Source organism: Monodon monoceros, unplaced genomic scaffold, assembly GCF_005190385.1.
Source record: "Monodon monoceros isolate NGI ecotype Baffin Bay Population unplaced genomic scaffold, NGI_Narwhal_1 Super_Scaffold_20, whole genome shotgun sequence".
Taxonomy (NCBI): Eukaryota; Metazoa; Chordata; class Mammalia; order Artiodactyla; family Monodontidae; genus Monodon; species Monodon monoceros.
The window spans coordinates 96,546,141-96,573,691 of NW_021703777.1; the positions used below are offsets into that span (position 1 = coordinate 96,546,141).

General features: G+C 34.8%; 1 protein-coding gene across 4 annotated transcripts in view; it reads left to right on the plus strand.

Moving 5' to 3' along the window:
• RAB28 (RAB28, member RAS oncogene family) overlaps positions 1 to 27,551 on the plus strand; it is a 94,817-nt gene that overhangs the window by 56,832 nt on the left and 10,434 nt on the right. For all 4 annotated transcript variants that reach the window (XM_029235748.1, XM_029235749.1, XM_029235751.1 and 1 more), the window contains exons 5-6: positions 21,611 to 21,714; positions 26,561 to 26,638. In XM_029235748.1, the coding sequence (XP_029091581.1) occupies positions 21,611 to 21,714; positions 26,561 to 26,638 (182 nt within the window). The remainder of the gene's footprint in view (positions 1 to 21,610; positions 21,715 to 26,560; positions 26,639 to 27,551) is intronic.

Sequence of the window (27,551 nt, forward strand, 5' to 3'; positions counted from 1 at the left end):
ACCAATTAAAATATAGAGATAGTCAGAATGGATAGAAAAGCAAGACCCAACTATATGCTGTCTATAAGAAATCCACTTTAGAAACCATAAACAAGACCAAAAGACAACCCTCAGAATGGGAGAAAATATTTGCAAATGAAGCAACTGACAAAGGATCAATTTCCAAAATTTACAAGCAGCTCATGCAGCTCAATAACAAAAAAACAAACAACCCAATCCAAAAATGGGCAGAAGACCTAAATAGACATTTCTCCAAAGAAGATATGCAGACTGCCAACAAACACATGAAAGGATGCTCAACATCATTAATCATTAGAGAAATGCAAATCAAAACTACAATGAGATATCATCTCACACCAGTCAGAATGGCCATCATCAAAAAATCTAGAAACAATAAATGCTGGAGAAGGTGTGGAGAAAAGGGAACACTCCTGCACTGCTGGTGGGAATGTGAATTGGTACAGCCACTATGGAGAACAGTATGGAGGTTCCTTAAAAAACTACAAATAGAACTACCATATGACCCAGCGATCCCAGTACTGGGCATATACCCTGAGAAAACCATAATTCAAAAAGAGTCATGTACCAAAATGTTCAATGCAGCTCTATTTACAATAGCCCGGAGATGGAAACAACCTAAGTGCCCATCATCGGGGGAATGGATAAAGAAGATGTGGCAATATACAATGGAATATTACTCAGCCATAAAAAGAAACGAAATTGAGCTATTTGTAATGAGGTGGATAGACCTAGAGTCTGTCATACAGAGTGAAGTAAGTCAGAAAGAGAAAGACAAATACTGTATGCTAACACATATATATGGAATTTAAGAAAAAAAAATGTCATGAAGAACCTAGGGGTAAGACAGGAATAAAGACACAGACCTACTGGAGAACGGACTTGAGGATATGGGCAGGGGGAAGGGTGAGCTGTGACAAAGCGAGAGAGAGGCATGGACATATATACACTACCAGATAGCTAGTGGGAAGCAGCCACATAGCACAGGGAGATCAGCTCGGTGCTTTGTGACCGCCTGGAGGGGTGGGATAGGGAGGGTGGGAGGGAGGGAGACGTAAGAGGGAAGAGATATGGGAACATATATATATGTATAACTGATTCACTTTGTTATAAAGCAGAAACTAACACACCATTGTAAAGCAATTATACCCCAATAAAGATGTTAAAAAAAAAAAAGAAATCCACTTTAAATATGAAGATACAGTTAGGTTAAAAGTAAAAGGATGGAAAAAGATAAATTCTGTAAACACTAATCAAAAGAAAGTTGAAGTAGCTACATTAATACCAGAAACAAGGAATTTAGCAGGGATAAAGAAGGACGTTACATAATGATCAAAGGGTCAATTTACAAAAGAGCCATCACAATCCTAAATGTATCTAAATCTGCCAACAGAACTTCAAAATACTTAAAGCAGAAACTGACAGAACAGTGGAGAGAAATAGATAAATCCACCATTGCAGTTGAGATTTCAACACTCCTCTCAATATGGATAGGACAGGTAGGAAATAATTAATAAGGATACAGAGACATGAACAGCATCAACCAGCTGGACCTAACTGACATTTACAGTACATTTAATCTGACAAGGACAGAATACACATTGCTTTCAGGTGCACGTGGAACAAGAGAGACCATATTCTGGCCTATAAAAACAAATTTAAAAGAATTGAATATGTTCTCTGACAATAGTGGAATTAAACTAGAAATCAATAACATAAAGATATTTGTAATATCCCTATTATTTGGAAATTAAACAACCCACTTTTAAATAACCTACAAATCAATGAGGAAGTCACAAAAAATTAAATATTTTGAATTGAATAAAAATGAAAGCACTGCATATCAAAGTTTGTGGGATGCAGCTCAAATAGTTGTTTAGAGAGAAATGTTTAGCGTTACTAAATGCTTGTATTTGAAAAGAAAAAAAATTCCCAAACTCAGTGACCTAAGTCTTCACCTCAAGAAAATAGAAGATGAAGAGCAAATTAAACCTAATGCAAGCAGAAGAAAGGAAAAAGTAAAGCTAAAAGTAGAGATAAAAGGTAATAGAGAAATCAGTGAAATCAAAAGCTGGTTCTTTGAAAAGATCAATAAAATTGATAAACTTCTAGCCAAACTGACCATGAAAAGAGAGAGAAGATACAAATTACAATATCAGGAATAAAAGAGGGGAAGTTACCACAAATCCTGTGGGTAGTTAAAAGGAGAATGGGGAATATAATGAAAAGTTTTACTTCCATAAGTTTGACAATTTAGATTAAATAAACAAATTCCTTTAAAAATACAAACTACCAGAGTTTACTCAAGAAGAAATAGATAACCTAAATATTGCTATATTTATGAAAAAGACCCCCTAAATCCATAATTTAAAATGTTCCCACAAAGAAAACTACAGGCCCAGATGGTTTTATTGGTGAATTCTACCAGACACATATGGAAGAAATAATACCAATTGTATGTAAACCCTTTCAGAATACCAAAGAGGATGGAACACTTCTGAACTCATTTTATAACAGCAGCATTAATCTGATACTAAACCCAGGAAAGGACAATGTAAGAAAACTACAGACTAATATCCCTCATGAACATAGACACAAAAAACTCCTTAACAAAATATTAACAAATTGAATTTAGCAATATATAAAAAGGATACTATGTCATGACCGAGTGGGGTTTATCCTAGAAATGCAAGGCTGGTTCAAATATTCAAAATCAGTTAATATAATTTACTATATAAATAGGCTAAAGAAGAAAAGCCATATGATGATCTCAATAAATGCATAAAAAGCATTGGATAAAATTTAACATCCATTCATGGTATTAAAAAAACAAACTCCGTACAAACTAGGAATGAGAAGTAACTTCTTCAACCTGATAAATGGCATTTATGAAAAACCTACAGTTAACATCATACTTGATAGCAAATGAGTGAATGCTTTCCTCCTGAGGTCAGGTACAAGGCAAGGATGTCCACTCTAACCACTCCTATTCAACATCATTCTTGAAGTCCTAGCTGTTGTAAAACAGGAAGAAAAAAGATATATAAGACATACAGATTAAAAAGGAAGAGATAAAACTACCAAATTCTCAGATGATATGAATAGCTATATCAAAAATCCCCACGTTGAGAAAAGTATACAATTTTAATATAAGCTATAAATATAAGACCCAAATAAAAGAAGACAACTCCCATGTTCAAGGCTGCAAAGAGTCAATATTATAAAGAGCAGTTCATCTCAAATTGATTTACTGATTCAGCATAATTTCAAAACCCAATGCTATCTGTGTGTGGTATTTAAGCAAACTGAGTCTAATATGTATATGGATAGATAAAAGGGCCAAGGATAGTTAATATGTTCCTGAATTACAAGGTCAGGAGCATTTGCTATGCCAGGGATCAAAAGTTTTTATAAATAGCTTGTAATAAAGACAATGAGGAATTCACTCAAGGAAATAGAATAGAGATGCTAGAAACAAACCCTCACATAAAGGGAGCTCTGTTGTTATAATGGCAGAGGTATTGAAGATCTTCAAGAAAGAAGAGAATGTTTAATAAGTAGTCCTGGAATAGTTGTTTATTTTTATGGAGAAAAAGAAAATGGTGCCGATAATACTCCCATACACAGAAATCAGTTCCAAATGGATTAAAGACTGAAATGTAAATGGCACAGCTATTTTAGAAGAAAAAAATGAAAGAATATCTTTCCTACCTTGGGATGTGGAAGGATTTTTTAAACAAGATGTAATTGCTAAATTTAAATGTTGAATATATCAACCACATAAGATAAACACATTTGTTTCTATCAAGTGACATTAAATAATTCAAAAAGATAAACCACAAACTGGGAGAAAGTGTTTGTAACCCAAATAACTGACAAAAGATTAGTATACTTTTACAAATCTACAAGAAAGGCAACTTAGTAGAAAAAGGGACATAAAACATGAACAGAAATTTCACAGAAGGACAGACTTCCCAAAGACGTATGAAAGTAAGTGCAGTCTCATCACTAATCAAGGAAGTGCAAAATAAGACCACAGGTAAGTAGCAGGATACAAAATTAATGCACAGAAATATCTTGCATTCCTATACACTAACGACAAAAAACTGAAAGAGAAATTAAGGAAACACTCCCATTTACCATTGCAACAAAAAGAATAAAATACCTGAGAATAAACCTACCTAAGGAAACAAAAGACCTGTATGCAGAAAACTATAAGACACTGATGAAAGAAAACAAAGATGACAAAAACAGATGGAGAGATACACCATGTTCTTGGATTGGAAGAATCAATATTGTGAAAGATGACTATCCTACCCAAAGCAATCTGCAGATTCAGTGCAATCCCTATCAAATTACCAATGGCATTTTTCACAGAACTAGAACAAAAAATTTTACAATTTGTATGGAAACACAAAGGACCCCAATAGCCAAAGCCATCTTGAGAAAGAAAAACAGAGCTGGAGGAGTCAGGCTCCCGGACTTCCTGCTATACTACAAAGCTACAGTAATCAAGACAATATGGTACTGGCACAAAAACAGAAATATAGGTCAATGGAACAGGATAGAAAGCCCAGAGATAAACCCACGCACCTATGGTCACCTTATGCTTGATAAAGGAGGGGAGAATATACAATGGAGAAAAGACAGCCTCTTCAATAAGTGGTTCTGGGAAAACTGGACAGGTACATGTAAAAGAATGAAATTAGAACACTTCCTAACACCATACACAAAAATAAACTCAAAATGGATTAAAGACCTAAATTGTAAGACCAGACACTATAGAACTCTTAGAGGAAAACATGGGCAGAACACTCTGTGGCATAAATCACAGCAAGATCCTTTTTGACCCACCTCCTAGAGAAATGGAAATAAAAACAAAAACAAATGGGACCTAATGAAACTTAAAAGCTTTTGCACTGCAAAGGAAACCATAACCAAGACGAAAAGACAACCCTTAGAATGGGAGAAAAGATTTGCAAAGGAAGCAACTGACAAAGGATTAATCCGCAGAATACACAAGCAGCTCATGCAGCTCAATTAAAAAAAAAAAAACAAAAAAACACCACAACCCAATGCAGAAGTGGGCAGAAGAACTAATTAGACATTTCTTCAAAGAAGATATATAGTCGCCAACAGATATATGAAAGGATGCTCAACATCACTAATCATTAGAGAAATGCAAATCAAAACCACAATGAGGTATCACCTCACACAGGTCAGAGTGGCCATCATCGAAAAGTCTACAAACGATAATTGCTGGAGAGAGTGTGGAGAAAAGGGAACCCTCTTGCACTTTTGCTGGGAATGTAAATTAATACAGCTACTATGGAGAACAGTATGGAGGTTCCTTAAGAAACTAAAAATAGAATTACATACGACCCAGCAATCCCACTACTGGGCATATACCCTGAGAAAACCATAATTCAAAAAGAGTCATGTACCACAATGTTCATTGCAGCACTATTTACAATAGCCAGGACATGGAAGCAACATAAGTGTCCATAAACAGATGAATGGATAAGGAAGATGTGGCACATATATACAATGGAATATTACTCAGCCATAAAAAGAAACGAAATCGAGTTATTTATAGTGAGGTGGATGGACCTAGAGTCTGTCTTACAGAGTGAAGTAAGTCAGAAAGAGAAAAACAGGGGCTTCCCCGGTGGTACAGTGGTTGAGAATCCACCTGCCAACACAGGACACGGGTTTGAGCCCTGGCCCGGGAAGATCCCACATGCTGCAGAGCAACTAAGCCCACAAGCCACAGCTACTGAGCCTGCGCCTGCAAGCCACAACTACTGAGCCCGCATGCTACAACTACTGAAGCCTGCACGCCTAGAGCCCATGCTCTGCAACAAGAGAAGCCACCGCAATGAGAAGCCCGCACACCGCAACGAAGAGTAGCACCCCCTCTCTGCAACTAGAAAAGCCCATGCACAGTAACGGAGACCCAATGCAGCCAAAAATAAATAAATAAAAGAAATAAATTTATTAAAAAAAAACCCCAAATACTGTTTGCTAACACATATATATGGAATCTAGGAAAAAAAATGGTTCTGATGAACCTAGGGGCAGGACAGGAGTAAAGATGCAAACGTAGAGAATGGACTTGAGGACATGGGGAGGGAGAACAGGAAGCTGGGATGAAGTGAGAGAGTAGCATTGACACATATACACTACCAAATGTAAAATGCATAGCTAGTGGGAAGCAGCCGCGTAGCACAGGGAGATCAGCTCGGTGCTTTGTGACCACCTAGAGGGGTGGGGTAGGGAGGATGGGAGGGAGGCATAAGAGGGAGGGGATATGTGGATATATGTATACGTGTAGCTGATTCACTTTTTTATACAGCAGAAACTAACACACCATTGTAAAGCAATTATACGCCAATAAAGATGTTTTTTAAAAAAATAGACCACAGGTAACTAATAAGGTATAAATCAAAAAAGCTAAGAAGTTACAGAGACATAATGTGAATCTACAGGAATTTATATTCACTGCTGGATGGATTATAAATTGATAAACTACTTTGAAAATAATTTGGCATTCTGTAAGGTTGAACATTCATAGACCCTACAGTTCAACAGTTTTATATCTTAAACAGATTGCTATACATATGTATCAGGTGGCATATACTAAGAGTAGTCATGGTGCTTCATTGTTGATAATAACAATTGGAAAGAATTTGAGCGTCAGTTGGAGAAAAGTTGTATAAATTGTGGTGTGTTCATACAGAGATATTTTATATGACAGTGAAAGTGAATGATATTTTCCATTTGGGATGACATGAATGAAACAATGTCATGTGTGTCAGAGTTGAGAATGCAGAATCTGGAGCTGGACTGCCTGGGGTTTGAGTTCTGGCTTCACCCCTTGCTAGATGTGTATCCTTACAAAAGTCATTTATCCTCTCTACGCTTTAGTTTTTTCATCTGTCAGATGATGGTTGTTGTGAGTATTAAACGATTTAATATGTGTAAAGTGCCTATAAAACAGTGTGGTGCTGTATAAATGTTAGCTATTCTTGTTACTCTGAATTCTATTGTTATTGGGCAGTTTTGTCTTTATTATTTACTTTTTGTTGTCATTTAAAATCATGTTTTATCATTCCGCCTCTCCCAATGGATCTAGTGTATGGTCATTGAGGGCAATTAGAAAAGAGAGGAAAATATAAAAAATAATAACCATAATATAATTGCCAGTTGAAGCCGTTCTTACTATAGCTTCTGTTCCTTCTACAATCCCAGGGTATACTGTTGCCTAGGGAAGACAAATACACTTCTTTTTTTCATACAAATCTATGTATGAAAGGCATAAGTGAACTGGGACCTTATTATACTATTTACTCATCTATCGTGCAGACTTTGCAACTAAACCTATGCCATACTGAGCCAGTATGAAATTCTCTAGTAAGAATTCCTGTGGAGACTGCCCAAAACATGAAGCAAAATAAGAAATGTCAGTAAGCAATAAAAGTTATAGGCAGTCACAAATACAGAAAGATTTACCTACCCCATGGTGTTATGTCCTCATTTAGATCTATTATTACATTTTATCCTGAAGTTAGAAGAGTGGTAGTTAGTCATTTTCTACCACCAGAGGGAATTTAGGTAATTAATGGTACTAAATAAGTTGAAATAATATGAATTTTTACATATTCTCCTTTTTGCCCTTTCGACACTGGCTGCTGTTGGTGTTGTTCTGGTGACTCTACAGAGTTAACGGTACGCATCATTATCCCCTAAGAATCCTTATAGGTCTGTTTGTAGATATGTATATAACTATGCAATAGAAATACAATGAAAAGTGATTAGGTAAATCTTATAGCAATATAGAGAATATAAAAGTGTTGGAGAATTACTAGAAGCAAAAGTAATTAACAAATGAGGATCTGTTAGAGTCAGGTGATAAATAATTAAAGAGAAAATCCACAAGATTCATGACATATATAGGTAGGTCAAAGGAGTATGATTTGATAATAAGGGGTTATTAGAGATCCTTGGGAAAGATTATGAAAACCATGAATATTTTTGTAACAGTGACCCTTCTTTATGATTATATGAAAAATTTGATTTAAAGAGAAGTTTGTTATATTATTATTTTATTAGTAATTTTTAATATAGTGAAATATACACACAGAAAAGTATGTAAAATTTATGTGTAAAGAATAGCTATTTCTAGGTCAGGAAATAGAGCATTGGCAAGCATGCCAGAGGCCAACCAGGCACCTTTATCAACCCTCTCTCTACCTTTAGAGTTAACTACTATCCTTTGGCCTGATCTTTTCCTTGCTGTTCTTTTTAGTTTATCATCTGTGTATGCTTTACGAAGTAATAGTAAATTTTGTCATTTTAAAGTTTCCTATGGGGACTTCCCTGGTGGCACAGTGGTTAAGAATCTGCCTGCCAATGCAGGGGACATGGGTTCAATCCCTAGTCCGGGAAGATCCCACATGCCACAAAACAACTAAGCCCGTGCACCACAACTACTGAGCCTGTGCTCTAGAGCCTGCGAGCCATAACTACTGAGCCTGTGTGCCACAACTACTGAAGCCTGCATGCCCTAGAGCCCGCAAGCCACAGCTGCTGAGCCCACGCACTGCAACTACTGAGCCCACATGCTGCAACTACTGAAGCCTGTGCACCTAGAGCCCGTGCTCCGCACCTAGAGCCCGTTCTCTGCGACAAGAGAAGCCACCACAATGAGAAGCCCATGTGCCACAACTAGAGAAACCTGCGTGCAGCAGCGAAGACCCAATGCAGCCAAAAATTAAATAAACAAACAAAATTTCCTATGAATGCCATCATTTATGTGTATTCCTTAATGTCTTTCTTCATTTGCTCAAAACATTTGTGATATTCATTCTTATTGTGGCGTGAGACTCTAACTCATTAATTTTTCAGTCCTGTATAGTGTTCCTGTAAAATGAAGGATATATATTATTTTAGACACCTTTAATATTTCTTTTAAGAGCCTAAAAATGTTTTTCTTTATTCAACAAGTACTTTTGAGTGGCTATTGTGTTATGTGCTTTTTCATTTATTTGTTTTTGTTTTTAGCTGCCTATAACAGAAGAACCAAGTAAGTGCAGCTTAAATAATAATGAGCTTATTTTCTGAGTGTCTTTGATTTCATAAAATCTTAATTTCTATGTAAAGCATCATGAAAAGGAAAATCCTAACCTGAGGGAAACAAACGTTGGAACAAATATAGCAAATGCCCTTTTTATAGAAAACACTTAAACACATTAACAAGATAAACACTAAAAACAGAAAATGGAAAAAGGAGGGAAGAAGCATTTCACAAAGATATATAAAAAGTAGTATATAGGAAAAATGTTAAACTGCATTGAGGTTTTTAGATTTATAATAGAAATTAGTTTCTTTGATGACACCTTTTTTCTTTATGTGTTTGTGGAACCCAGTGATTTTCAGGCAGTTGTATTTTTTTAAGAAGTTTGGTTTAAGAATCTGCATAGTTGAAGTCAAGTTCTGGTAATTTTTTATTTTCTTGCATTAGCAATCCTTCTAATACAGTATGATTTACTATGTCATCATAGAAAGACAGCATTAGAGAGTGTACATGGCAGGGTAAAATTAAACATATGCTCACAATCAAATTAATGTATTTCATCTGTCTTCAACTAATAACAATCTGTCATGTTATCTATCTGAGTAGGGGCATAAACAGTTTATTTTGTGTTTGGAGTAACTTCCTGGAGGTAGTTAATGTGACAAGTAGTTTGTTTGAATTGAGTATAACCAGATCAACACTCTAGATGTTTCCTTGATAACCCAAAAATTACTGTGAAAATCTGTACAAGTGCTATATTTGTATTTTGCTTCTTTAAGTTAGGCAGCAACGTATTTTACAGTAATTTCACAGAGAATATTCTGTTTTTGCCATATATGGACTAAGAAGCCTAAATAGTTTATACTTTTAATGCTTTCCATTGACAGGGTATAGACAATAATATAATAAGCTAGCATCATAGAATACTTTCTTTTTTAAAAAAATGTGAAGTAATACATTCTAGTTTGAATGAAAAAGTCATATTCATTATAGAATATGTTCTTATAGCATGTTGAAAAGTGAATATTTAGGAAAACAGGAATATTGTAAACTCTTAGGCCAATATAAAAATAATATAGAAACTATCATAATGTTTTTAAGAATTTAAAAATTTTACTTAACTTAAAATTTTCTATTTAGTTTGATCAGTAGCTCTGATTATTATACATTTGATATATAGTTTTTAAGCTATTTATTAAATTTGGTACTGTATATTGGAAGACAATTCTGTTCATTATACCAGTAATCCTATAAGTAGATAGAGTGGAGATTGTGAATATGGATGCCTGGATGCCAGTAAACAAATAGGACTTATAAAAATATAGGACTTAAAAAGAGATGTTGTCATGTACTTGGCTTATTAGCATTAGTGTGTGTATTTTAGAAGTCAAAATATATACATAATTTTAAGCACGTGTAAATCAAATTTAATAAATTATTAAGGGTATTTTACTTGTCATGTGTGGGCTAATCATGATGGATCATTTTTAAACATTATGTAATTTCACAACTTGTATGTACAGCTGCAAGTACTTTGTAAAGGACTTTATGTAATCAAGTGCTAAGGCAGAGTATCTTATTTTATAATGCTGATGGGCTCAGTTTTATGATTTACTGTTATTAATAAATACTTTTAAAGTACCAGTAAGCAATAACCAGGTATATAATAGTTCACTTTTATAATAATGGGCATTTAAAGTTTGTATGTCTTTATTCTTTTAATTAAAACTCTAAATAAAAGACCATTAAGTGGTCATCCCCAAAGCTGATGTTCCTTCTTCTTTGTGAGACACTAACTGGATTTGGAACCAGATGGCTTGGTTCTAATTCTGGTGCTAAAGGTGACTAGCAATGGGACTTTGGTTAAGTCACTCTGAGCCTCAGGTTTTTTGTGTGTGAATTTAGATAAATGCTTTACCTATTTGTCAAGAATGTTATGAGGACCCAAAGTGTTATGTAAATTTTGAAACAGACTTTAAGTTGCTTCAGAAGTCTCCTAAAGTGGTTTCTTTGCATCTGTTTTACCCTTCTGGATTCTTTCTCCTCGTAGTAGCCAGAGTAATTTTTTTCAAAATGCAAAGATCACATTGTGCCCTTGCTTACAAGCCTCCAATGGCTTTGCATTGCTGTGTTTCAGTGATATCCTCATGTTATTCTGCACATCCCCACTCTTGCTCATTATGTTTCTTTGTTTTCCTCAATTGCACTCAGTCATTTTCCTCTTCTGGATTGCATCCTAGTTGTTCCAGGGACAGAAACATTTTTCTCTTCCAGCTTCCTCTTAACTTGGTTGGCTTATTCTCATCTTTCAGATCTCAGATCAAAGAAGTCTTTCAGAGCTACTGTATAAAATTGTCATAATTTCTGTCTTGCTTCCTGTCACTCTCTTACTCTCTATCTGCTCAACAACAATCCCCCCAACCCCCCGGCAATTTCTGATTATAATTGTTACATTGACTTGTTTATTTATGTGTTCACTTGTTTATCAGTCTTTCTCCCTCGTGAATGTGAGAGTAAGGATAGTGTCTGTTCTCTAATTGATTGCTTATGCTTTTAGCACAATACTTGACACATAATAAGTGTTTACATTTAATAAATGAATTTTAAGGTGTTATTTTACTTATTTTAAAGAAGTACATGAACTATTTTTTTTTTTGGAGGCTGTTACTTTTGCAACTACACAGTTAATCTGAACCATCTTTAGGTTGATTAATATGCAGTGTAATAACTGTAATGACTTTTGGAGAAAGAATAATCAGCTGCATGTGTGTAAGTATAAAACTTGCCATCTTCTGTTTTTAAAGTTGTGATGTAGATAATGGCAACTATTTATGTATACAAGATGCCTGAACAGAAAAAAAAAGTCATATTCCTGAAATCTATAGGAGTGCAACATTTTTTAACATTTGTAATTTTCTTTTGTATACTCTCTGAATTTAGAAACAAAAGTTGTCACTGTGTAGTTAATGGAAGTGCTTTCAATCCAGCAGGGGAAAGTTAAAGCCTTTCCAGTATATATCACCTGTAGGATTTCCTTCTTGTGCTTATATTTTTGCTCAGGTGGACTGAAATATGTGAGGTAAGCTGGGTGAAAACTGTATCGGTGTTTAAGTTACCTACATGCATATGAACTTCTCAACATCCCATACAAGACCCTCATGCACATCCCTGCTGATTTCACCATCTCTTGGAAGCCAGGTTCTTTCAGATGCTTTTGCACCCATTCCTTTGGCAAAGAATGTCCATCCACCCTGTCTCCAAGGTTGTCTGCCTAATTTTTCCTCATTCTTCAGGAGTTAGCTGAAGCATCGTCTTCTCTGTGAGATCTTTCTTGTCCCCCTATGCAGTTCTATAAATTTCCTTTCCCTATTACTCCTGTTTTACCTTGTCTTGTACAGACCCCTGTTGTTCTCTTGGTCTTAGAATTTCACTGTATAATATTTTTCTACATGTGCTCCTCTCAGCCTTCCTAGCAGTTAGCACTTAGAAGGCCCTGGGTAAATAGTTCATGAATGAATAAATGGATAGACAAATGACAATAACACTAATACTTGTTGAGTATGTGCCAGTCACACACTATGTACCTTACTATGTACCAGTCATTGTTCTGTGTGCTTTATATGTATTTAGTTATTTTATCTATTACAATAACATTATGAGGTACTATTATTGTCCCCATTTTATAGATGAGAAAACTGAGACAGAGAGATTGATTGCTCAGGGTTCCACAAACAGTAACAAGGCATCAAGCCCAGGCATTTTGGCTCTGGAGATTGCATTCTTTACTACCATGTCCTATTTCCTTTCCAAATAAATCAGTGAATTATTGAGGAACCATTGTTTCTTCTACATTTGCCATAATGCAGACAACTGAGAAATTCAGAAAAGTTATTTCTTGTATGAGACTAGTGTTTGTATATAAGCTACCACTCTAGATAGTAAAATAGTACCAAAGATCATTTATTGGGATATGAAAAAATTGCTGTAATGACACTTTCTTTATGATGATATTTGACATAGTGTCATTTTTATCAGAATCGTGTATTGTTTATTAAACATCATTTACTTTCTGTTACTCATCAAAGTCTGTTTCTGTGTCCTGATATACAGGCCACTTTATCCTGAAAGTTATCCACGTAAGTAAATTTTGAACCATCACATCAATTTAGGGAATTAATGTTCCATTGGAATCAGCAGGGCCAAATGAAGGATGAAAGTGACAGCTTTAGATTCAGAATTCTAATTTGTTGCTTCTAAATCAAAGTTTTGTACCTCAATAAAACCAAAACAAAGTGTTTTAAGAGTATATCATACTAAAATATTTATGGATGAAATGATATTTGATTTGCTTTAAAATAATCTAAGAGTGGGGATATGGATGGAACAAGATTGGTCATGACTTGATTATTGTTCAGGCATTTTATATTTTCCAACAAAATGTATTAACAAAGGAGAATGCATTTTTGTTTTCATACTGTTTTCCATGTATTACTTGAACCATTTAATGGCGGAAGAAAGAAAATTTCTCCAGTGGTTTGTGTTTTGTTTGTTTTTGTCTCCCTGGTAACTAGAAATGCAAGTGCCTCTCAATTTATAATTGTTTAACATAATTTGTAACTGTTTAATTGAATATGACATAACCAAAATCTCAGAGACAATTGTAATGCTTAGATTTTATTATCTTGCTAGTTATAACTTCATGTTATCATTTTTAATAACTCAAGACCCAGTATATACAGGGAGAGGTTTATTGTTAACAAGAAAGATAAAAATCTATATTATTTTATATTAGTTAAGGCAATCTGTATTAGTTAAGGTAATGCTAGATGCTATAAACAGACAGTCCCTAAAGTTTCAATATCTTAGCACAATAGAAATTTATTTCTTATTTACATAAAGACCAAAACCAGGTATTGCTTATCAGTGGCTCATCTCCTTTTCAGGAACCCAAACTCCTTCTATTTTCTGGAACTGCCATTTTCAACAGTTGGCTTCATGGGTTACCATGAAAAAGGAGAGTAAGGACTACCATACTTGGAAGGTTTTTATGGGTCAAGCCTAGTAGTGTTGCATATCATTTATTCATTACTTTGGTCAGAAGTTAGTCTTATGGCCACAGCTAACTGCAGGTCGTACTGGAAAATGTAGTATAGGTTATGAACAGCTATCCAGTCTGCTCATCTTATACTTATGTGTCTGTTCTACTCTTCTTTATGTCAAAAACAGTGAAGGATCTTAGATTTTACCCTACTTAGAAGCTAACAAGTTAGCCTGCTACTGCCATGGATACTGGCAGAAGGCATGAGGCTCCTGGATCAGAGATAAAGGAATTTATTACTCCCAGCATAGCAAGTAGGGTGAGCTCCATGTTTGTGTTGGTTCCGCTAGGACAGTGTGAGGGAACCCACACAGATGATCTGTATCTAGCGGTTTGTCTCACAGCTGAGGAATCCTGAACTTAGGAAATCTATCTCTTTTATAATGGTCTCCAAGTAAATCTCTGAACTTTGCTCTGGAGAGAGATATTATCTTCATTATACCAGATGACGAACAAACATACACTTTATTCCTGAGGGAGACACTCTCTCTTTGTAAGTTGCCATACAAACATCCTTGAAAGAATAGTCTGAAAAAAAAGCTGTCATTCAAAAATTTTATTTTTCTCAACTTTAATTTTTAAAAATTTATTAAAAATTTGAGTATTTTCCTTGCCATCTATTAATGCACATATATACATATATAGTATGTTTACAGAGTAGGAGTTTTATTATATGCAATTTTATACTCTTTAACATCCTGTACTATTGTGTATTTCACCTGATAGCCTTTCTCCAAGCTTTATTGAGATATAACTGGCATATAACATGATGTAAGTTTAAGGTATACAGTACATTGATTTGATACACATATATTTCATAATGATTACTACCATCATCACCTCATATAATTAACATTTTTGTGGTGAGAACATTTAAGATTTACTCTCTTAGCAACTTTCAAGTATATAATACAGTATTGTTAACTATAATCACTATGTGTACATTAGGATCGTAGAACTTATTCATCCTATAATTGGAAGTTTGTACCCTTTGACTCACATCTCATTTCCCCTAACCCTCAGCCCCTGATAACCACCGTTTCTACTCTCTGTTTCTGTGAGTTTGGCTTTTTTAGATTCCACATGTAAGTGATATCATACAGTACTTGTCTTTCTCTATCTGACTTAACATAGTGCCCTTAGGTTGCATGCATGTTGTCACAAATGGAAGAATTTCCTTCTTTCTCATGGCTGAATAATATTCCATTGTTATATATGTGTATGTATCACATCTTTATTCGTTCATCTGTTGACAGACACTTAGGTTGTTTCCATGTCTTGGCTATTGTGAATAATGATGCAATAAACGTGGGAGTGCAGATATCTCATTGAGATTCTGTTTTTACTCCCTTTAGTTATATACCTAGAAGTAAGAGTGCTAGATCATATGGTAGTTCTGTTTTTAATTTTTTGAGGAACCTTCATACTGATTTCCATAGTGGCTGTACCAATTTACATTCCCACCCACAGTGCAAAATAGTTCCCTTTTCTCCACATCCTTACCAACATTTGGTATCTCTTGTATTTTTCATGATAGTAATTCTAACAGGTATGAGGTGGTAGTTCATTGTGGTTTTGATTTGCGTTTCCCTGATGATTAGTGATGTTGAGCATCTCTTCATGTACTTGTAGGCCATTTGTATGTCTTCTTTTGAAAAATATCTATTCAGTTCCTCTGCCCATTTTTAATCGGGTTGTTTGTTTCATACAACTATTGAGTTGTATGAATTCTTTATATATTTTGGATATTAATCTCTTATCAGGTATATGATTTGCAAATATTTTCTTCCATTCCATAGGTTGCCTTTTCATTTTGTTGATGGTTTTCTTTGTTGAAAGCTTTTTAATTTGCTGTGGTCCCACTGTTTATTTTTGATTATTTGCCTTTGTCTTTGGTATCAAATACAAAAAAATCATCCCCAAGGCCTCACTTACTAGTCATGATTTGTTTTTTTGTTTGTTTGTTTGTTTTTTGGCCAGACCGCGCAGCTTGCAGGATCTTAGTTCTCCAACCAGGAATTGAATCCGGGCCATGGCAGTGAAAGTGCTGAGTCCTAATCACTGGACCGCCAGGGAATTCCCTTTAAGTTCATAATTTTTAGTGGCCAAAGAGTATTGTATTGTGGGGTTGTATCATAATTTAATTGTATTTCTATTCTGGGACATTTACATTGCTTCCAGTATTTTTTTTATATTACAAATGACTGTGGTGAAGTTCTTAATTTATAATTCTTTTTATACATCCCTAATGTGTTCCTCAAGATAAACTCTTCCAAATTGTCTTACTTGGTCATAGAGTAGAAATGTTTGTAAGTCTCAACACACATTTTTGAGTCGCTTTTCAGAAAGCCCGTAGTACAAGCTCTCAGCAGCACCGGGTTTCTTCTCTCTCTCTCTCTTTCTCTTTCTCTCTCTCTCTTTTTTCATTTTGAAAGGTGAACTCAGTACTTCATTTTTCTCACTTGCATTTCTTTACATACTGAGATTGAATAATGTTTTCACAGGTTTATGTGAAACATTATAAAAGGCCATTTAAGGTGGTCTAACATTCTGTAAAATATCATTATTAGTTACATATCTGAGAAAATGTTACTTCTTAGTGGATTGTTAATATTCCATGAATCCCTGAAATGCGCTTTTGTTAGTATCTCTTCCTTGCTGTAAACCTAAATTATAAAATATGAAATACTGTAATTTGTATTTTTTAAATTTATTAAACTAAAAATTGTACATATTACTCTTTCAAACAGCTTTCCAAGTTGTTATCAAAATTATTCTTGTTAGCCAAAGTTAATTGGCTTCTCTTAAGACTTCTATTTCACGTACCATGTGATTTTAAGAACATGGCAGATAGACTTAGTATCTTGATAACTTATTTTCTTTCTTTCCATTTTAATTTCCAGGTCAGGGTAAGTGAGCTAAGTGATTTTTTTTTTTTTTTGCACAGTTGGTTTTGACAGTGAAATATTTGGATTTTCTTGTCTGTCTAACACAGTCTTAGAATTTTTTCATCTTCATGTTTTTTTATCCCCATTTATGTCAGCTACACAAGAAAGCCTTTGATGGAGTTGATTTACTTCCTGCATTCTTATCCTATACAGTTCTGTCCTTCACTTTTCAGACCCCAGTTTCTGTTCTTTCTTAACTTCTGAGATCGTTCCATTGGGCCTTCAGGAACTTACAAATAAGGTATCGATAAAATTCTTGTACATATTCTCAACATCTTTCTTTTTTTTTTTTTTTTTTTTTTTCGGTACGCAGGCCTCTCACTGCTGTGGCCTCTTCCGTTGCGGAGCACAGGCTCCGGACGCTCAGGCTCAGTGGCCAAGGCTCACGGGCCCAGCCACTACGCGGCACGTAGGATCTTCCCGGACCGGGGCACGAACCCACATCCCCTGCATCGTCAGGCGGACTCTCAACCACTGCACCACCAGGGAAGCCCTCAACATCTTTCTTGACAAAAGTTTTAAAACTACTTCTGTCACTTAGCTCTCCCATAATGACAGTGCTGCTGTCCCCTGAAGCTCTTTCAAATGTTGTCGTCCCCTTCTATATCTACTTTATCACTAGTACTGGAGTAGTGGTAACTGGTAGTTACCTTCTTGTTACATGTTGCTCTTTCCAGAACATTCTCCTTCATCTTCCCTAAAAACCCTTAGATTTGAATATCAAGCCATAGGATTATACCTCCTGCTACTTATATTTCTTGGAGTTATCAGCCAACCCCTGAATCACTGCCTTGAATTTCTTGAAGATTTTGGCTTTGGGTCACAGTCACTCCACTATATTGCTATCATGATTCTTGGTAATTTTAGTACACATACAGATTATCCTTCTAATACTTTTGTGTCTCAATTCCTTGAATTCATCTGCCATAATCTTGCCACCCACCTCCACTAACATATTTGTTCTGGAGACCTAGTCAATATTAGTTTCCATACTCTCTTCATAATATCAGTTATCAGTTTCATGTATCCCAGTCTATTATTTCCTGTCTTTCCACCTCACATCCTTTGGTAACCCAATTCCAGTAATTTTTAAACCCACATAAGACCTTAACATCAGTTGATCTTACCAATTTTTCGTTTTCCTGAACCCCCCTTCTACCAACTTAAATTCCATCGTCTATCAATATAATCACTCCCTTACATTTATTATCTTCAATTACTTGCCCTTCTTTTCAGTAATTGTACATGATTGAGAAAACCCCAGCTCTACTTAAATGCAAATCCTCATCTGCTCAATACCTCCATCCATTGCAGCTGAGTGTACCTGGAACAAAACCTACAATATACTGTCTCATTTAACATTCGAGTTAACTATCTTCAAGTGATTTCTCTTTATCTTGTTCATCCCATGTCAAATCCATTAGCATTTCTTATTCGCTTTTTATTCCAAAAATATATTGAGAATTTGCCCCACTTTTTACCACCTCTCTTGCTCCTACTCTTGTCCAAACTACCATCTTCTCTTTCCTAGATTTTTATTATAGCCCCCTCGATGGCTTCTCTGCTTTACATTTGATTACAGTTTATTCTCATCACAGCAGCCCAAACCTTTTAAAATGTAAGTCAGATTACGTCTTTTTTTTCTTTTTCCTTACAACCCCCCAATAGCTTCCCATCTCTCTTACAGTGACCTATATGATTCCTGGCTTTTTAAACTTCATTTCTTGCTGTTTCCCTCTCTTGCTAACTCTTTTCAGCCACTCTGGCCTCCTGGCTTTTCTTTGAATCTCCTAAGTGTAATCTTCCTTTAGGGCCTTTTTCACTGCAGTTCCCTCTGCTTGGAAGGCTTTTCCCCGGATTTCCTTGTTCTTAGCTTTCTTAAGGTCTTTGACCTACCTGTTTGAAATAGTAATTCCTCTCATGTACCCTTTATTTATTTTTTTCATAAGATGTATCAGCATTTGCCATACACTGTAATTTACTTGTTCGTCTCTTTTCATTAAAATGTCAGTTCATTGTATCTGCAGCCCCTAGGACAGTGCCTGGCCGTAGTAGGCACTCAAATATTTGTTGAATATTTGAATGATCAATGAATGATCACTGATCATTGATTGATCAATGATCAGTGATCATGATCAATGATCAATGAATGATCAATAAAGTGGTTATCCATTGAAATTGTTAAGCATACTTTAAGCAGGGTGTAGTATGGTTGCGCTAAAAGAAGTTGCATGTTACAATGTTAATGCCTTTGTCCTTCAGTTGCTTAGGTATTGGAAGTATATACACCAAAATGTTAACAGTAGTTGTCTCTAGTTAGTGGCATTTTTTATATCGTTTTCATAATTGTCTTTCAGATTTTAATTCCATTTTCAAAAATAAAATACAAGAACTAGCAAAATGATGTTGTTCACTGAAGGACATAAGGGAAATTAAATCATAGCAGTAAGATTGTTATCACATGTATGTTAGATGAATACTGTATAATAATTTTAAGGATGCTTTTAAAAATAGAAGAAATGAAAGGATTTACCAGTATCTCACTGTAATTTCATCTTCAGAATTTACGTTTCTGCATTATTTAGAGTGAAGTACTCTAGTAACTAAGTCCTCTTAAATGTTGCTCACTAAATTCTAACACAATAGAGGAAAACTTTATACTCAAGCTCTGTGAGGGCTTTTCCTATATCTGCTAATTCTCAGAGTCTTGGTTATTTAAAATAACTTTTATGATCCTTAATGGTCTTTTATGTTCATAATACTGCTGATGATTTTTTTAGGACCTGGATTGTATCTTTTTCATCTTTGGGTTCTTACTGCCTACCACAGTGCTTGGTATATAATAGGTACTCAATAAATGTTTATTGAATAATTTTTTATCAATTGATCAGTGTTCGTATTAGTCTCTCATGGTTATCTTTGTTAGGAGAAAAACTTTTGCTTGGCTAGTAAATCCCCCAATGCTTATAGTAGTTTATATAAGTAGCTGAGGAGTTGTGGGGTGGGGCTGAGGGGGAGGGAGAGAAGAAAAAAGGAAGAAAAGTCACAATGATAGACTCTTCCGTTAGAAAAGACAAATACACATACATGTTGAATGACAGACTTTATTTTTTTTAACTGGACAGTAATTTCATTGGGGAATTTTCCTAGTGACATGATTTGTTCTTACTCTTGTTGAATTAGGAAAGTATTTTAACTTCAATATTATGATAAACTAGATGTATAAATGTCAGAGCTAATAGCTTAGTATTTTAGTCTTCTACAAATTGATGCCTGTGGTATCTGGACATTTTTTGGCCTCTTCTTGTAAATAAAGTCTCAGTGATGTTTAAGGAATAGCAACTTGTGGCCAGAAAAGAAAAAAAGCTGCATATTATCCAAGCTAAGCAATATAAATGGGGCTAAGGAATCCCCCACTAGATCAAAAATTTCCTAGAGAAAGATCTCTTGAGCTTACAAACTAAAGACCTTCAATATAATTTTAAATAAAGCCTTTTATGTAGTATGAGAGCAATTTTTAGTTGATAATCAATTGCCACTATTATGTAGGCTTACTAGATTTGCAAATTTACAAGTTTTTACAAGTTGGTTGGGTCCCTTCCTCAGGAAGTCAGTTTAAGTTTTTTTTTCCTATATTGACTCAAAGAGCCTAGTTGTCCTTAAATCCTGTGAATATATTTGCCTTATAATTTGACAGCATTGAGTGAACACCCTTATAGGGTCTGTAGTGTTGTAAAAAGAGAAACTGTTCAATAAAAGATCACATTTGAAAAAATTAGACTGTGCTGGATAAAACCAGTATTGGATATGAGTACTGTGCTTTGCTTTAAAGCACCTACAACTATTCAAGAAAATATATCCTGGCCCATTACTACTTTCAAAATGGATACTTTTAGTTTTGGAAAGCAAATGAGCTGTATCTTTGTGAAATTAAACCATGGCTGTAAATAAAGTAAATATACAATGAAATATAGGTATCTTTTAGCAGAAAATTAGTCATGCATTTGTGTTAACATTAACGTTTACAGAGATTACAGAACTATTGTAATTATTAAAGTAATTAAACTATCAAACCAGATATGCTTGAGTAAGTGCATGTTGCAATTAATCACTATGTTTAAACACATTATACTAAGTAGATCTTTTTTGAGTATCATCAGTGTGCCTGAAGCTATATAGATAATAGGAATGATAGCCTTCAGTTTTTTGAGCACTTATCATGTGCTGGTCCTTATTCAGTAAACATGGATTAATTCTCAAAGAACTCTATATATGATAGATACATTTGTTATTCCCAGCTTTTAGATTTAGGGACTGAGGCATAAAGAGGTTGAAGAAATTGCCCAGAATTACACAGCTCATATCTAAGCTGGGGTACAGTACTAGAAAATAAGTCAAATTTAAACATGTTAAAAATGTATTGATTAACTAATATTGAATTTTGTTCTCTGTTTTTGTTCACTTTTCTAGTTGATTTGGAGCATATGCGAACAGTAAAACCTGAAAAACACTTAAGGTTTTGCCAGGAAAATGGTTTTAGTAGCCACTTTGTCTCAGCAAAGACGGGAGACTCTGTAAGTAAAATAATGAATACTGAATACTACAAGTGATGTTTTACTTTTATTTTCATAGGAAGTATACTTCTATTACTTAACTTTTGGAACAAATTAATTCCTGTTAAAGACATAAAATATCAGGTTAGATATAACATGTTTATTCTATTTATGGTCCTCTTATAATTCATATAACATAATTTCATGGTTATTTTAGGGAATTAAAAAATACAAAAGTTAAAAATAATATAAATCACTCATAATCTCAGCATCCAGAGATGACCATTCATAACCTCATATGATTCCTTCTAGTCTTATTTTTCTGATGCTCACAAATATTAGTGCTTCTGCCACTAGTGCTAGTGAATTGCATTTACTGAGTGCCTACTTTGTGATGGGCACTGTACTACTCTGATTATCTCTATTTAATTAAATTAATTTATTTTTTCATATTTGACTGGATGTTTATTGTGTAAATCGCCATAACCATTTAAACAAGAAACTTAGAATGATGTTAAAATATTTTTGAAATAGTCCAAAATATCTTCACATATAATTTAGATTTATTTTCCAGCAATCCTAACTGATTATCTCTATTTTATAGAATAGTCTTAGAGAGGTTATGTAGTGGGGGTCCAGGGTACACAGAATAAGTGGTGGAGATAGGATTTGTAAACCTAAGGATTGACATTCCAGGGTTCACCATATTAATCATGCTAAATGTTTATTAAAAAGAAAATTGAGATCATAATATAGAAATAATTTTGTTTTTTTAATTTAATATATTAATCTGTAGAAAATTTTATGTCACTTAATATTACTAAATAGATTTAATAATCCATTAGAGTTAATAATCCGTTAAATAAATGTTCAAAAATTTATCCAACCACGTCCCTATCGTTGGGTATATAGATTATTTCTAAGTTCAGTACATTGTAAAATTTTGTAAAATTTCTAATGTAAAATTTTGTCCATAAGCTGTGATGTTCTGATTATTTCCTTGAAAGGGAATTGAGACCTATTGCCAAATTACCACCAGGAAGCCTACGTTAATTTATACTACCACCAGCATTGTATGAGTGCCATATCACTGTACTCTTTTTAACATTCAGAATTTATTTATTTATTTTTAACTCTTTGTCAATTTGGTAGACAAGGAAAAAAAGGTATTTTGCTATTTAAATTTGAATTTCTTTGCTGTTGAGGTTGAAATTTTAAAAATTTCATTACCTATTAATTTTCTGCTTATTATCTGTTTATAATTTTCTGTTGCTTTTTAAAATTTCCTATGACCATTTTTATGTTAGGGATAACAGCCATTTGTCATAATTTTTGCAAATATTTTCCACTGCCCAGGTGTTTGTTTGACCGTTAATTTTCTTGACATTTTCAACCAAAGGAAGTCTGAATTTTTTTCTGTGGTTTAATCTTTTTGATGTTCTTCCTGTATGATTTCACTGATGGTTTTTATGCTTAGGGTAAATATTAAATATTTTAAAGGGTATTTAATCTTTTGGGGGGGTCAGACTCATCTAAAAATGTGACATTTTGGAACCCTTTCCCCAGGATAATGCAAACACGGGCACATACCCACATGTGTCATTTAAAAAATATATAATATCAATATTCCTTGATAAATCCATACATGGATTAGGCTTTCACCCTCATGTATCTTCCTGGGGGTCTTTTGTCATTTTAGAATTATTTTAACTTCCAGTATTTTAGCTTGTGTTTAAATGCGGGCCTCTTACTGTTGTGGCCTCTCCCGTTGCGGAGCACAGGCTCCGGACGCACAGGCTCAGCGGCCATGGCTCACGGGCCCAGCCGCTCCGCGGCATGTGGGATCTTCCCAGACCGGGGCACGAACCCGTGTCCCCTGCATCGGCAGGCAGACTCTCAACCACTGCGCCACCAGGGAAGCCCTTAAATTCAACTTTGAAATGGTTTGTTCTTGTGAAGTCACTTTAAGACTTGCAGTCATCTCCAATCCCAGTTTACTTCGCTTCATTGCTTAGGGAGTTGAGCTCCTGGCTTACTGTACTTTCTCTAATACTACCTTTGTCATAATTCTTAGTGATTTCAGTATCTTTGTTTTCCACCCCACCTCAGCCACAAACTCCCATGCATTGTCATTACAAATTACTGCAGCCCTTCTGTTATCCCATATTGCAATATCAGGCATCCTAATCACTGACCATCTTGTCTTTCTGGCTCACACCCGTGAATGCCCTAACCCAATCAGTCTGCAACCCCAGCAGGACCTACAAGACATTGATCCTAACACTTTTTCAATGTCCTCCTTTCATGTCCTCATTTTCCTTTCTTTGTAACTTAATCTCATGGCCAATCAAGTCACTACCATGCATATACTGTCAAGTCCCTTTCTGCTCATTCACTTTATCTGACTCATTTGGATAAACCTTAACCAAGCCCCTGCCTTTATGTGGTTACACTCTTGTATTTGAACGTGGTCAGAGAAGAAAACCCAGAGGCATGCTGGAGGTTTCACTTACATTTCACAGTAGCTAATCTCAAGTGGGCCCTTAATGCTGCTCAGTAATTATGCATGTCCTTAGGCCATTATCTCTCCCCCTCACCTATACCACTGTTTCGTAGCTTCTCTTCTCTCCTCAGATCTTCAAAACTTCCTTGTCCATTCTCTCAGCTGATGCCCTTGTTTCTTATTTTATAAAATATTTGCAACAAACAGAAGACAACTTTCACATAACTCCTGCCACCACATCTACCCCAACTCTCCTTCCCACCCCATATCCCTTCCCGTATCTTCTGTCTCCTCCAAGGTTACTATGGATCTATACTCCTAGCTAGGGTCAACTCCTCCACTGTGCATTAGTCCCGTTTCTCTTTGCCTAGTAACAAACATTGCTTAGCAGTTCTCACTCCTGCATCATTTTTTTTCTATCTACTGGATTATTCTATCAGCACACAAAATATTATAACTTATCTTAAATACAAGAAAACTCTTGATCCCACATCTTTAGCTATTGCTTACTTCCCCCCAGTTACCAGTGGAATGTTTTGAAAGAGTTGTCTCCAGTTCTCTCCTCCCAGTTTGTCTTGAGCAGTTCTAGTCAGACTTTTGCCCCCAATATTTCACCCCAAAATGCTCTTATTAAGGTCTACCAGTGACCTCCTTTTTGCTAAATTCAGTGGTCAGTTCTTAGTCCTTATCTTACTTGATTTAGTTGCAGCATATAAAATAGTTGATCACTCTCTGCTCTTTGAAATACCTTCTTCACTTAGATTCTAGAGTACTACACCTCCTGGTTTCCCTCCTACCTTGCTAACTACTCTCTTAGTCGCCTTTGCTAATTTCTTATCTCTCCGACTTCTAAATATTGAAGTGCCTTAGGCTCAATCCTTGGATATCTCTCTTTTTTAAACTTAGTCTCTTAGTGACCTCATCTAGTCTCATGGCTTTGGCCAGACCTCTTCCCTGAACTCCAGATTCATATACCCCAGCACTCCTGCCTAGGTGTCTAACAGCCAGTCTCAATTTAATTCAGGTCCAGAACTGAGCTCTTGGTATTCCCTCTTCAGATCTCTCACAGTCTTCCCCACTTAAATAAATGGCAGATCTTCTACCAGTTGCTAAGACCAAGAAAATTTTGGAGTCATCTTTGACTCCTGTCTTTCTTTGACATACCACATCTATCACCAAGTCCTGTTGGTTCTACTTTCAAAATATATCCATAATCTGGTGACTGTTTCTTACCATCTCCACTGCTACCACTTAGTTTCAAGCCTCCATCATCTCTTACATTAGTGTCCTTGATGATTTCTCTTTTTTACCCTTGATCTTCTATAGTGAATACTCAATACAACAACCAGGTTGACCTTGTTAAATAGAAGTCACATCAATCCACCCTCCATTTCACTCAGAGTGAAAGCCAAAGTTCTTCACATAGTTTACCAGATCTTACATGATTTGTACACTCTTAATCTCTCTGCTAGTTTTCTTCTTACAATCCCCTTTTTCTCTCCATTCCACCGCACTAGCTTTCTTATTTCTCCTTGAACATTGACCATCAGTGAACTATAATATATAATGCTCTTTGGGGTACAAATGACATAAACCTTTTGGGGATATGTATCTGTTTTTGATTAGGGATCGAAGTTAAATTAGTAAAGTTGTGATAAATATTCAGTAAGTAATCATGAGATAAGTAGGGATAAGAATATGATAGAGCACTTACAGAACAAAGACAAGTTATGCATTAGAGTCGGTGACTGATTCGTGTCTATAGATTTTTGTTTAATGATAATGGAGTATACTGCTCATTTTCTGTTTGATAAAATACAGTAAAGATTATAAGTTTTTTGCTCAAGAGATATGGAGAATTTATTAAAATTGATGAGAACCACAAAGATTATTAAAGAGTTGTAAAGTAAGACCTTTGAAGATAGGCTAATGCCAGATCAAAAGACTATTGTAGAACTGGCAGCGAGAAACTTTACCCAGGTAGTAAAGTATAGACTAATTTATTTTCATTTTCTTCAGGACTTATAGGAGTTTGTTATTATGCTAGTAGTTTTTTTTTTAATTTGGTAGCTGTAATTAATTGTCTTATGTTAAATCTTTAAAAGCATAAGTTTTTAGGGATAAATGTATATTTAGACCAGTTCAGTGAAGTGTATGGCTTTTCAAATTATGGTTTAATCATTTAAAAAATTATTATACTTAAAATGTTGCTGTATTTGACAAATAAAGCTATTTTTGGAATAACCTGGTACATCATATTTTTTGCAGTTTTTGCTGTTTATCACTTTTTAGAAAGTTCAATTTATTTGAAAGTAACTTAAACATGCCTGTTTTAAATCATTTAAACCTGTTTTTGTTATGTAGGTCTTCCTGTGTTTTCAGAAAGTTGCTGCTGAAATCCTTGGAATCAAGTTAAACAAAGCAGAAATAGAACAGTCACAGGTGATTATATTGAACTGTATATTTTAAAAAATAATTTATTTCTTAAAAGACATTAATTTTCACCCTGAATCCTTTTACATTCATGCATCCTATGTACATATTCCTAAAAGCCTTAAAAATAGACTGTGTGTATGAATCAGTGTTTATTGCAGAAGATGGAGGATGTTAACTTTTTGCCAAATGATGGAACCTCATTGAATCCTCATTTTGTCCTTTTTGTTGGAAAAATGAGATTAATGCAATAAAAATTTCATCAGTGGTTAAATAATGGGTTAAGGAACTGACTGTATTATTTTGTACTTCTTTATTAAAGTTCTTCTTCCATGATTACTGTACAATATCCTTTTTATATTTTATACAAAATCCCAACTATAATATTTATCAAAGGTTAGTCTTAACTAGTAAGAATTTACCCCATTTGGCATCTTCCACATTTGCTTTGGTAAAACATTAATTTTTCTAAAGTCTTGCTCTCTGTTCTTCTCTAAAAGGTCCTGCCTTGTAATGATATTAATTCTTCATGTTATTTTATTGTTAATTTAATAATGGTATTAATTATTGAGGATTTCTGAATTCTTTCACTATTTGTAGACAGTTCTCTTAGACTAAGAAATAAATATGAATACCAATAATCAAGCATTTAAAAATACCGCTACAATAGCATACCAATTCACATGTTTGATTGAATGAAAAATCAGAGCAAGAGTCTGTAGTTTAAAGTCAGGCTTCGGAAGTGATTTGCTTAGAAGCAACATATAAATTACACTTTCCCTTAATCCCCTCCACTCTTTCCCTGCTCTGTGAAGCTAAAAAAGGTATAACAATCTTTCCCCATCGTTAAATTTTTCTTTAATTCTTTTAGAGTTAGTTCTGTCATGGTCGCTCTTTGTGTGTGCATGTGTGTGTGTGTTTA